Here is a 12,910-nt window from a genome sequence, read left to right as displayed (position 1 = left end):
TGCCCTTGAACTTGATTGTTAGAGTCATAGGGATCTACAGCACAGAAAAAGGTCTGCCTGGCACTGTGAGGCAGCACTGCTAACCGCTGAGTCACTGTACCACCCCAAAATATAATTGGATATAAATATTTGAAGATGGCTGAACCATATGGTTGGGGGTGGAGAAGCATGGAGGGGGCAGTTGCATGAGAAAGCTGGCATGAGAGATTAAATTGAGTGGGGTTCTTGCAAAGCGCTAGCACAGATGGAATGAATTGAATGGTCTTCAGTGCTACCACATATTTTTTGAAGTTTAAATAAGGAAGTGCTTTGAGGCTCAGTATTTTACAGTGCATTATGCTTTTGGACTATCAGGAAAAGTGGCAGCCAATTTATGGACAGTAGGACAAATACAGCAGGTCAGACAGCAGTTGACTTTCCTGCTCCTCTGATGCTGTCTGACCTGCTGTTTTTGCCCAGCGCCATGTTTATTGACTCTGGCTTCCAGCATCTGCAGTCCTTACAGTCTCCTAGTTATTATGTACAGTAGGGTTCCACCAACAGTAAGTGGCTGGATCCATGTTTAATATTTTTAGCAATGTTGATTGAGGGAAAATCTAGGGCGCTAGGGAGAACTTCCTGCTCTTCAAAATAGTGCTGAGAGTTTTCTTTATCCCATCCTGCTGAGACAGCAGATGAGGCCTCTCTGTAATGCCTCTTCCAAAAGGCAGTGCCTCTGACAGTAAAGCACTCCTTCCCAATGGCGCTGGCTGTACAGTCATAAAGTTGCGCAGCACAGAAACAGACCCTTTGGTCCAACTCGTCCATGCTAACCAGATATCCTAACTTAATTTGGTCCCATTTGGCCCGTATCCCTCTAATCCCTTATTCATATACCCATCCAAATGCATTTTAAATGTTGCAGTTGTACCAGCCGTCACCACTTCCTCATTCCATACATGCATCACCCTCTGTGTGAAAATGTTGCCTCTTAGTATCCTTTTAAATCTTTCCCCTCTCACCTTAACCTATGCCCTCTAATTTTGGATTCCCTTGCTCTTCGGGGAAAAAGACCTTGGCTATTCATCCTATCCATGCCCCTCATGATTTTATGAATGTTTGTTTATTTTTGGTGCACAGGTCTCAAGAGTGAGACTTGAGCCTACAATTTTCTGACTGCCCTCAGGAGCCTGTGTGTTTGGTCAGTCTGGGTGAGGATCACATGCCAGAAATGTCTTTTAGCTCCATGTTGCTGATTAGGGAGCTGCATCTCTTGTTAATATCTGAAGTGTTGACTGCTCCTTTCCTCCAGATGCTGCCTGGCCTGCTGTGTTCTTCCAGCCTCCTGTTTGTCTACCTTGCATCTCTCATTTCTCTGCTGATGGCTGTCTTCTGCTTTGCTGTAATTACCTTGTGTGGCAAATGGTTGGGGAGTTCTTTCACTCATCAGGTCTCCATGCTTTACTGATCTGACTGTTGGACATTGTAAGATGGGATTCCCTTCCCCTCCAGGCAGAGCCATTAGTGCAGCATCATCAGAACAAATTTAAAGGCTGCCTCATTGAAACAGTTATTGAATGGACTGAATGGGTTGTCCTTCTATTTTCAGCTACAGGTTCTTGTGAGGAAGGAACCACAAAATCACTGGTGCTTGGAATGTAACTCTGACCAACTCCTGATCACCCATCATTCCTGGGCCTCTAACCTATTTTAGCTCCTTGTCCAGCATCACTTCCATTTTTTTAAGTTCTCATCCCTGGCTTGGATTTTTTTTTTTTACCTGCTCTTGCTTCTCTTTCATTTTAAAATCCTCCAGCCCTATTACCCTCCGCAATCTCTGTGCTCCACCAATTCTGGCTTCTTCACGTCTAATTTTCTACTGTCCACTGTTGGCCGTCCTTCAACAGCAGAGGCACTGAGTTGAGATTCCCTCCCTTCTTTCATTTCATTGTCCAACATTTTTAAAGCCTGTATCTCTTGCCACATTTTGACGTCTCCTTACCTAGAAGTGTCTAGTGTGGGAATACACCAAGTACCTGCAAGTTGTCCTCCAAGCCACACACTGTTCAGACATGGACCTATATCACTATTGTCACTGAGTCAAAATTCAAGAACTCCCACCCTGTCAGTACTTTGGGTGTTCAAAAATGTGGCTCATCACCATCTTTTCTGAGCGGAATTGGGGATGGGAAGTAAATAATGACATTACACACATACTGAGTTCGAGCTCTGTCTAATTTTACACACTGCTTCTGTTGGGTATCCTTTGGACGTTCTGAGTACTATAAAATATGTTTTAAGAATGTAAGTTGCCAAAAGGAGTTAGTTATGGCGGGGGGTGGGGGGGGGGGGGGGGGGGGTGGTTTCTCTTGCTGACGGCTGAAGTGCTCACATGACATTTCTGTTTTTGATAATAAGGATATTTTTTCCCACCTTTATTTCCAGGCCTTCAAAAAGCTTTCAGAATACACATTGATCCCTGCCTCCTGCACAGAAGTGGCTAAACTGGGAGCATCCCTGAGCTCCTGTTCCATTTTAATCAATAAGAAGTTTGAGTATTAGAGTCAACTTGGGAGGGTGTGAGGGAGGGGGAGTTGTGGAAGAAGGGGAGTGGTATTTAATCCACACCTGCCTTAATTCTATGGTGGCATACAATAGAAACAACTCTGATTTGACGGATATGCGAGGGATGTACTGGATTTTTTTGGATCGGGAACAAAACTGCCTCAACCCAATCCGAGAAGTGAGGTGGGCTTCTTCTATGGGGCTAGAGACCGAGAGCTCATCTTCAATGTAGACAGGACTCGACCTGCGGAACAAAGCTGCTGTTTCATGATGGTGGGTTTACCTACGACACCTAGGGGTGAAACATCGGTATTAATGTAGCTCTAATTTGAGGAGCAAGATTTTTTTTTGTCTCCAGGTCCAACCCAGTGCCTCATATAGGGGCTAGTCACCCTCTCAGAACAATTCCTGAAACCCTGCCTTCCTTTCACGTTTGGATTCCCTCCGTGTGTGCTTTTCCAGGATTTTTTGATTTCCGACGAATCTTTGCTTTCAGTAGGTGTCTGTCTCTAATCCTGTGCAACACACCCTAGATCAGACTTCCATCTTTTATATTCCACCTCCTTCCCTCTCATCCCAGTTTTCTCTCAACTGTTTGGTTCTTCCAGAACAAAGTAACTAGGGCTCCATCAAGTCTGCCTTTTTTTTTCAGTTTTGTTATTCATTTTCTAGCCTGCAACTGGTTGGGCGAAATCTGGAATAAACATGCGAGGAGGAAGAGGCAAAATGTCAAATTCCTCAAACTCGGAGTCATCCCAAACCCAGCTGTGGTCAAACCCACTGTGACTTAATCCAGCGTCGAAACTAAATGCGCAGTAGTTCACAGTTAATATTGTCCTCTACTGTTCTAGAAAATTATTGAGAAACACGGCAGCCTTCATTTAAAAAAAAGTATTAATCGTTCACTAGTTGGCTAAAATCATTGATTTTCTGTTTGAACAACGTTTTTAAAAAGCACATAACTCGGGAATGTCACCTTACGTCAATTTGTGCCTTTGGAATTTTTAAAAGATTTTCTCAAAACCAGAGCTGAGAGAAGGATCCTCGTTCTGCTTAGTTCCTATAGGGAGTATCTTTGCTGATCAGTTGAGTATCTGTGTCCACCTCACTATTTGAACACTGATTTGTTTTAACCAGGGTAGATCCAGTGCTAAAGATACCTTGATCCATCTGCATCTATAGGCAGATGAGAGGTGAGAGAGATTTGCGCTTTGAAATGCTGGTCCAGTAGAAAGAGGCAATTAGTTCTTCGGACTGCATTGCAAATTTTTGCCCCTATTGAGTATTTAACTTCAAGCGGGTGCTTGGCCATGCAAACTGGTTTGAATGGAATAATGGGGTAGTTCCAGGAACACACAATGCCGGTTTTACACTCGGTGGCCAATTTGAAAACGTACTCCTATTATCCCGCGCGCAAAGAGGGCTTCAATCTGGGGTTAAAAAGGATTTTTTGAAAAAATGCTGTCCACTGCCGCTTGCCTCTGACCCTTGGTGTTCTAGCGTTTTTGTCTTGCGCAACAGCACCGTCTAGAGTTCAAAAAATGATATTACAGAAGCATACTTCCAGTTGCCTTGCTCCTTTAGGGTCCTTAAAACAAACAGGGAGTTCTGCTTTTGTTTTTGTTTTAAGTGTCACTGCCGACAAAGTAATTAAAATCCGAGGAAAGTTCATTTTGATGAGATTAATTCGGACAGACAGCGCATGTCTCTGTGTTGTAAGATACACAAAACCATAATCTGGACAACATGTAATTGAAAACATTCTTCACTTCGCTTTTAAATACTGATACTGAAGGTTTTTCTCGTGCTGAGAAATTTAACTGTGTGCAGTATAAATGGAGCCCTTTTTTTTTGAGAGAAAAATATTTGCAGCGACAGTCATACAGGTCTTGTGCTATGTTATGTGTCAAGGCGGGAGTTTCACTTTCGCGCCGCAGCCTTGAGTGGCCAATTGCTTGGGCAGTCAGGCCAAAGCCCCTGCCTATTGATTGCCTGGCGGTTTTGCAAGGAACACATACTTGGTCTTTCCTGCAAGTTTGAGTGGGAACCCTGGATCCATCTATTGTTCCCCAAACCTTAATGACAATGAGTCAATTTGGCCAATTGCAGAGCTCTCAACTTCTGTCCTGGCTGAAATATTTAGGGTGGATATTGAGAGTCTATGTGTGTGTCCTCTGTCTTCCACCCTCCTATTCCACTTTCTCCAGCCAAGGTGTGTGCACTACCTATAGTTTAGTGAATAGCAGTCCAATATAACAATTTAGTTTATCCATGCCTCTGCCTTTCATGCAGCCTAATCCACTTCCAGTGTGTTACCTCCTCTCTCCCCAGATTGGGAGTGGAAGAAGAGCCAGATCACTTGGTGCTTTTATTCTGATGCCTAAAATTCACCTTTTGTACCGTGTCTCCTTTGTAAGCAAATCTTCTGATTTAATAAAATTGAGAATCGGCTTCAGTTATCCACATGTGTATTGAATATTATTGTCCCTTTCCTTTCTTTTAGTTTCGTGTGTTTTGAAAAACGGGTCTTGACCTTTTTTGAGTCTTCCTCCCCTTCCAAATAGATTGTGGGATTATGTACCTTCACTCCATATCAAACATCACTCTTGAGTACAACAGTCAAGATGTCAGTTCTGAGGAAGGGTCACCGGACTCGAAACGTTAACTCTGTTTTCTCCTTCACAGATGCTGCCAGACCTGCTGAGCTTTTCAAGCAACTTTGTTTTTGTTCCTGATTTACAGCATCCGCAGTTCTTTTGGTTTTTAGTCAAGATGTCATGTTGTAGCTTTGTAATGTTTTGGTTAGGCCACACTTAGAGTATTGCCTTCAGTTCTGGATGCCACATTACAGGAAGGATGTGGAGACTTTGGAGAGGGTGCAGAAGAGGTTTATCAGGATCCTACGTGGATTACAGGGTATAAAATATAAGGAGAGGCTAGAAAAACTAGGAACAAAAACAAAGTTGCTGGAAAAGCTCAGCAGGTCTGGCAGCATCTGTGAAGGAGAAAACAGTTAACGTTTCGGGTCCGGTGACCCTTCCTAACGATAGCAACTCCTTTGTCTGTCCAACTGTCTTTCTCTCACTTTGTGCTCTATCCTATCGTTTACTCCTACCCCACCCACCTCCCTATTTTCTGCATATAAACTGATGTTTTCCCAGCCACCATCAGTTCTGGGGAAGGGTCACTGGACCCGACACGTTAACTCTGTTTTCTCCTTCACAGATGCTGCTAGACCTGCTGAGCTTTTCCAGCACCTTTTGTTTTTGTTCTAGAAAAACTAGGGTTCTAGAAAACTAGAGGCTGAGGGTAGACTTGATGGAAGTCTATAAAATTATGAGATGCATAGATAGAGTTCACAGTCAGAATCTTTTTTAAAGGGTTGAAATGTCTAATACGAGGTGGCATGCATTTAAGGTGAGAGGGGGAAAGTTCAAAGGAGATGTGAGGGGCAAGATTTTTTTACAAAGAGTGATAGGTGTCAGGACACGCTGCCAAGGGTGGTGGTGGAGACAGATACGATAGGGGTGTTTAAGTGGCTTTTAGATAAGCACATGAAAATCAAGGAATGGAGGGATGTGAGCCGAGTGCAGGCAAAAGAGACTAGTTTAATTTGGCATCATGTTGGGCACAACATCGTGAGCTGAAGGGCCCATTCCTGTGCTGTACTGTCCTATGTTCTACATTCTATCAGTTGGTTGTGACATTTTTATTGTCCCGGAGCCTCACCTGCTTCTTTTGGACAGAGCCCCAAGTTTTTATTCAAAGGTTCCTTTGTTCCAAACTATTTCCAGAATATCTTGGCTCTATCAAAGGCTTTAAGATTATGTTCCCTTTGTTTTAGATTCTCATCACCAGAGAAAAACATGCTTCCCTATCAAATTCCTTACATCCAAAATGCTTACGTTATATCTTAACAGTTTTCAAGGAACTGTAAGTTTTGTCTATGCAAATTGTCCTTGCAATTATTCCCACGAATCTTTATGGAAACCTCTTCAAACCCAGAAAATCCTTCATGATGTAAAATGCATGCCAGAATCATAGAATCCCTACAGTGTGGAAGCAGGCCATTTGCTCTATCAAGTCCACACTGACTCTCTGAAGAACATCCCACCCAGACTCAACCCCACCTACCCTATCCCTGTGCTTGAAACCCTACATTTCCCATTAATCCACCTAACCTGCAGACCAGGGGCAATTTAGTATGGTCAATCCACCTAAACTGTACATCTTTCGCCTGTGGGAGAAAACTGAAGCACCCAGAGGAAACCCACGCAGACATGGGGAAAATGTGCAAACTCCACACAGACAGCCGCCCGAGGGCAGAATCAAATCTGGGTCCCTGGCGCTGTGAAGCAGCAGTGCTAACCGCTGAGCCACCAAGCCACCCCACTGAGAACTGGGAACAGTACTCCAGATGTAGCCTATAACTGTATCGTGAAGCCTGCCCCATTTAGTCCTGTTTCATTATTAAATGGTGTAGAAAAGATTGCCTATGTTAGTTTACTACATGCTAGTCTTTATTAATCCGTACTCCATCCAAGTGCTCAGTCAATCAGTCATTTGTGACTGTTAACATATGCACTAGGAACAAGAGTAAGCCTGTAAGGAGTAAGGTTGCTCAGGACTAGTCTGCCATTCATTTAGAGTTCAGCTGATTTGATTGTGACTTCAAATTCACTTTCCTATCGATAATGAATACCTGCCTATGAGGAGGTTAAAAATATTTAATGACCTCCACTTTACTCTGGGGAAATATCCACAGACTCTCAACCCTCAGAAAAGGAAAATATCCTCAGCTTCATCTTGAATGAGGGACCACTTATATTTTACAATGTGTTGTCTTATTTTAATCTTTCTTTTAAGATTAATCATCCTTTCAGTATTCACTATGTCAAGTCCTCTCAGGATTTTGTATTTTTTGGTAAGATTGCCTCTCTTTCTCGTCTCCAATGGAAACAGACCAAAATTGTCAAGTATCTCCTCAGCGGATAAACTCCTTATTATGAGAATCATATCATCCCTATAGTGTGGAAACAGGCCCTTTGGCCCAACAAGTCCACACTGACACTCAGAGCATCCCACCCAGACCCATCCCCTCCTAATCTACACATCCCTGAACACTACGGGCAATTTAGCTTGGCCAATCTACCTAGCCTACATCTTGGGATTGTGGGAGGAAACTGGAGCACCTGGAGGAAACCCATGCAGACAGCGGGAGAATGTGCAAACTCTACACGGACAGTCGCCCAAGGGTGGAATCAAACCCAGGTCCCTGGCGCTGTGAGGCAGCAGTGCTAACCACTGAGCCCCCGTGTTGGGGACCTTTTGCAAACTGCCCATAATGCATTAATATGTTTTTTTCAAATATGGAATTCAAGACTCTTCCAATTTCAATTTCACAAAAGATGATGAGATACTAGGTTAATGATTTTCAGATCTTGTGACCAGCTCATTAATTTAAGTGACACTAAAGTTTCCATTTTGAAGGGACAATCCCTGAAGCAAGTTTTGCAAGAATGTGATATGCAATATCTTCACTAATTTCTTTTGATATTCTGAGGTGAAAGTGCAGCTCATTAAAATGTTTTTCTCTTCAGTCTTGTTATTTTTCCGATACCTATTTGTTTCAAATTTATGGCAAATCTAGGAAGTTCTTCTGCTTGAATTAGCTTTCAATTTTCTAGTCTCCCTGATGCCTTTATCTTTGTTCTGGAATGAAAATTTGGTCCTTGGCATCCTGCCTGAACTTCAGAGAATCATACTGTTGATGTTTCAGAATTGCCAGAGTAAAACTGCTGTTTGAAATTCACAAAAGGTCAATTTCCCTCACATATCTTGTCTGTGTTTTTGTACATTCTTGTTCAAATGTTCAATAATGTGCAGAAGAAGTCTTAAGGTACATTTCCAAGAATTCAAATAGATGTGTTCTACAGATTTGTGTAAGGATTCAACCTCCTGAAGAGCAGCATGGTGGCTCAGTGGTTAGCACTGCAGCCTCACACTGGCAGGGACCCAGGTTCAATTCCACCCTCTGGTGATTGTTTGTATGTTCTTCCTGTGTCTGTGTGGGTTTCCTCTCCCAGTCCAAAGATATGCAGGTTAGGTGGATTGGCTGTGCTAAATTGCCTTTAGTGTCCAGTGTAAGTTAGTTGGATTGGACATAGAAAATGCCAGGTTGTAGGGAATGGTTCTGGGCAGGATGCTCTTCAGAGGTGCAGTGTGGACTTGTTCAGCTAAATGGTCTGTTTCCACACTGTAGGGATTCTATGATCTAAAGAAATCTCAAATCGATGCACTGTAGTCATGGGTCACAAGTTAAATCTATAGAAGAAAGAATGGCAGTTAATATTTTGAGTTTCATCTTCATGTCAATGATAGCAGAACCAATTAGAACTCTCTTTGCATGTTGGTGTTCCATTTCCAAATCTGGTTTCTTGCATCCTCATTCTGATTAGTGCAAGACAATGTTTCCATTTAGCAATGTTTAAGAATTGGTTGGTAGTATAGAACTTACTGAAGTGTGTAACATGCTGAGGGGGAGATATAGGATGGATACCAGTAGGATGTTTCCCCATATAAGAGAGAATAGAACTAGAAGACTCAATTTTAAGAATGAAGTTTTATTTTTCAAATAGAGATTAGTAAAACTTATTTGTTAGTGCTTGAAATTCTTTTCCCAACAAAGCACACAAGGCTGGGATATAGAAATTATTCAAGGCTGAGTTAAATAGATTTTGGATATACAAGTGAATCAACTTTTAAGGAGGTAGTCAAGAAAGAATTGTTGTGATCACAGCCAGATCACCTATGATTTTACTGAATATTGGAGCAGACACAAAAGGCTGAGCAGCCTTCTCTTGCTCCTAAGTTGTAAGTTCCTCCTGTGGTATTATTCTATATTCAAGTCTTTAGAGAGAGGCTCAAAGCATGAACCTTCTGATTCCAACCGAAGTGTGTTAGGCACTGAGCCAAATTGTACAGCAATGTAAATGCTAATTACTTTGGAGAAACAGTGGAAGACTAGTATTTATGGGACATCTTGCATGATCACCAGATGTCTCAAACGGCCTTAGAGCCAATTAAATACTTTTGAAATGTAATTACTGCTTCACTGTATTACTGTCAATTATGAAAGATGTAGTAATTGTAACAAAGTCAGCTGTGCGGATCTCAGAATATGAGTTTCCTGATGAGGGCTGTTAACCTGACCCAATCAGGGGGCCCTGACTGACAGATAAAAACAAGATTGTCAGAGGTTCTGTTCGCTCTGAGAACTGGTCTGAGGAAACCAGACCAGCGTCATGAAATATGTATGTGTAAATAAAGGCCGACTTGGCGATGGGATAACGGCCTCTGTGGAGTTATTTCAGAAGGATTGTATTGTCTTTCTCTTGGCCCACTAGTGTGCTGGTCACAAGATAAATTTATGTTTAAGTAAAGAATTTTGGCCAGTTCTTGATATGGCCAATTATGTATGCAGATCTATTTCATAACAAGCTTTCATCAACCAGATTACTTTAATAAACAAGAAAACTGTTGACTTATAATAAGACAAAACGTATTCAATAAAAATACAAAGCTTATTGACGCAGTTTGAAATATGGAAGTGCAGAGATGTACCTTTGGAATGCCCTAACATAGATGCATAGGCACACCAGTCAAAGATAAGTTAATGTCTTTTGCTGAGATAAACCAAAAAAAAATGGCCAATTAATTGTTAGCTTTGGATGAAAAGTGCTAAAATATGAAGTGTCTCAGATAGCTCTCAGTCCAATGTCACAGTACACGTGAGTGTCACTAGACACAGGCAGTTGTCATTGATGCATGCAGTTGTCCCTGGGATCTCTTCAGACACAGTTTTGTCAGGATATGTGAAGGAGAAGTCTTAACAAGCTTCTCAGGAGAAGGAGATGACTCTGTTTGCCCAGTTCTCACATTGACCTACCAGGCACACCATTATATCATTCCAAATAAATTGTGATTGTTTCAGAGCAGTACATTTTGGAATATGACTGCTAGGATTAGCTAGCAACTTGACTGTCATGTCTTGCCAGTACCTGGATGGAGAAAAGATAAAATGAAAACAGATTCTTTTTTTCGTCACAACGTTTCTGTGCCCATACAGTGTGTTGATTGAGGTAAATTTAAGCCAGAAATTGAAATACCTCTGCCTTCTCATGTGGTGGACACTGGGAGCTGTGGTGATTGGGCTAGGTGGGGTGGTGATAGTGGGTTGTCGCATGTGATTTATTCTGTGTCAATGAGGCCCAATTTTATATAAATAACAATTCAGGGAGCAGAAGGGCTGCAGTATATTGTGAAAAATGCTCTCTACAAGATTGTGCAAGTGACTATGGATTGAGATTAATGAGTGGCCAACAGATGGGAGTTACTTGTCTGATTCGTATTGCATTCAGATCCCCAAGTTTCCTCTTTGACAGTGATCATTACTTAGGTTCAAGAATGAGCTGAGATTCATTGCAACGTGATCCACTCACATGCCAGGGGACATTGGCAATGGAGTTTCCCAGTGCAGAAGACTGTCATCACCTGGGCTGAACTCTACATGTGCATACAATTCCCAGTTGTGCTGTGTGTATAGCCACAACTCCTGATGGCTATTCATTTAGACGCGTGAATTCCAGTAAACAAGTTCAAGCAGTGAATTTACATCATGCATTGCAGCATTTGAAAATAATCCAAAGTACCCTTTCTTTGAAAAAAAGGTTGATATTCTTACAGACTTTCAAATGGAACTAATTTCACAATCTTTCAAAACAAATACAAGAAACATGAAAAGAGAATGTTTATCATTTGCAATCTTTAACATCACTTTTTGGTCTGACTGAGATGTACAATAATACACAAAAAGACTTCTTAGATGCAAACTGACTTCATATCAAGTGCTTTACCACTTTGGTCATCCCTCATGGAGCCTTTCTCTTCAGTGCAGTTTTTCAATAGCTCTTGTAATCTTAATGAAATATGACTTGGGCATAGGTGAGATGTTGGTTTGAAGAAGTGATTTCTCTATCAGTGCTCAGTACTTTAACTGTGCTGTACACAGGTAAGGAGGTTTGGCTTTTGAATGGCAGAACTGTCTCTTGCCTGGGACCAGATGATGTTTCCTAAAAATAATATTGTTTTTAATTTCAAAAATATACTTTACTCATGAAAATTCTTTATATACATAGTCACTAAAGCAGTTTGGTTCTGTACAGTCTTTGTAGGGAGGACAAACAAAACCGAGGGTATTTCTTACTTATGCAAGATACTATTTACATATATCTGAGGCACTGGGGGATCCGATAACTGAATGTACCCCTATTTAACTTCAGCAGAAACATCTTAGATGGTGGTCTTTCCCCACTGTGCTTTGACCGAAGCTGCCCTAAGCTTTAGTGCATCCCTTAGCATGTAGCCCTGGACCTTGGAATGAGCCAGTCTGCAACACTTGGTCAAGGTCAACTGCTTGCTCTGGAAGACTAACAGGTTTCAGACAGACCAAGGAGCATCTTTGACTGAGTGGATGATCCTCCAGGCACAGTCAATCTTTAGAAACACTCACAGAAACCTCAAGGAGCCCCAGTAAAACTGAAACCCATGCTATTCAGGAGGGAAATTCGTCACTGGTTGGAATCATAGTTTGTGGTTGTTTGCAGCTAGCTTCTCACCCCTAGGGAATTGCTGCATGTGTTCTCGAAAATAATGTTCTGGACCCAAGCTACTGCATTACAGACAAATTCTCCAATGTATGGACAGAAATGGGGATGTTCACTGTTGATTACATAATGCTCAGTGCCATTTGAAACTCCTCAGATATTGAAGCATTCCATGTCCACCTGCAACAAGATCTGAACAACATTCAGACTCAAGCAGTGTTTGCACCACTCAGTTATTGGATAATGACCATTGCTGACAAAAGGTGATATAACCCTTTCCCCTTCATATTCAGTGCTGTTACCGTTCCTGTATCCTCTGCCATCAACATCCATAGGAGTTGCCATTGGCAAGGAATTAAATTGTGCCAGCTACATAAACATTGTGGTTGCAAGAGCAGGGTATTCTGTGGTGATTCCTGACTTCTTGACTTCCCAAAGTCAGTCCACCATCTACAAGACACGGGTCAGGAGTGTGATGGAATGATCTCCACTTGGATGAGGGAATCTCCAACAACAATAAAAAAATTTTGACTATTAAGGACAAAACAACTTGCTCAATTGGCACACTATCCACCACCTTAAGCATTCATTCCTTCCACCACAGGCACAGTGGCAGCAGTATCTACCAGCTATAAGATGCACTGCAGCAACTCATCAAGTTCCCTTGAACAGTATCTGTCAAATCTCTGGCACATTAAAAA

The 12,910-nt window shown here is 41.9% G+C and overlaps 1 protein-coding gene across 1 annotated transcript in view; it reads left to right on the top strand.

Annotated features, from left to right (window-relative positions):
- Positions 1-5,003, top strand: part of LOC109921018 (N(G),N(G)-dimethylarginine dimethylaminohydrolase 1-like) — an 85,907-nt gene extending 80,904 nt beyond the window's left edge. The window contains exon 8 of the mRNA XM_048616661.1: positions 2,425-5,003. Within this exon, the coding sequence (XP_048472618.1) occupies positions 2,425-2,541 (117 nt within the window). The 3' untranslated portion in view covers positions 2,542-5,003. The remainder of the gene's footprint in view (positions 1-2,424) is intronic.
- Positions 5,004-12,910: the final 7,907 nt, after the last annotated feature.

This window comes from Rhincodon typus, chromosome 35 (genome assembly GCF_021869965.1).
Source record: "Rhincodon typus isolate 14 chromosome 35, sRhiTyp1.1, whole genome shotgun sequence".
Lineage (NCBI taxonomy): Eukaryota > Metazoa > Chordata > Chondrichthyes > Orectolobiformes > Rhincodontidae > Rhincodon > Rhincodon typus.
This window is presented reverse-complemented; position numbering and strand designations above follow the sequence as displayed.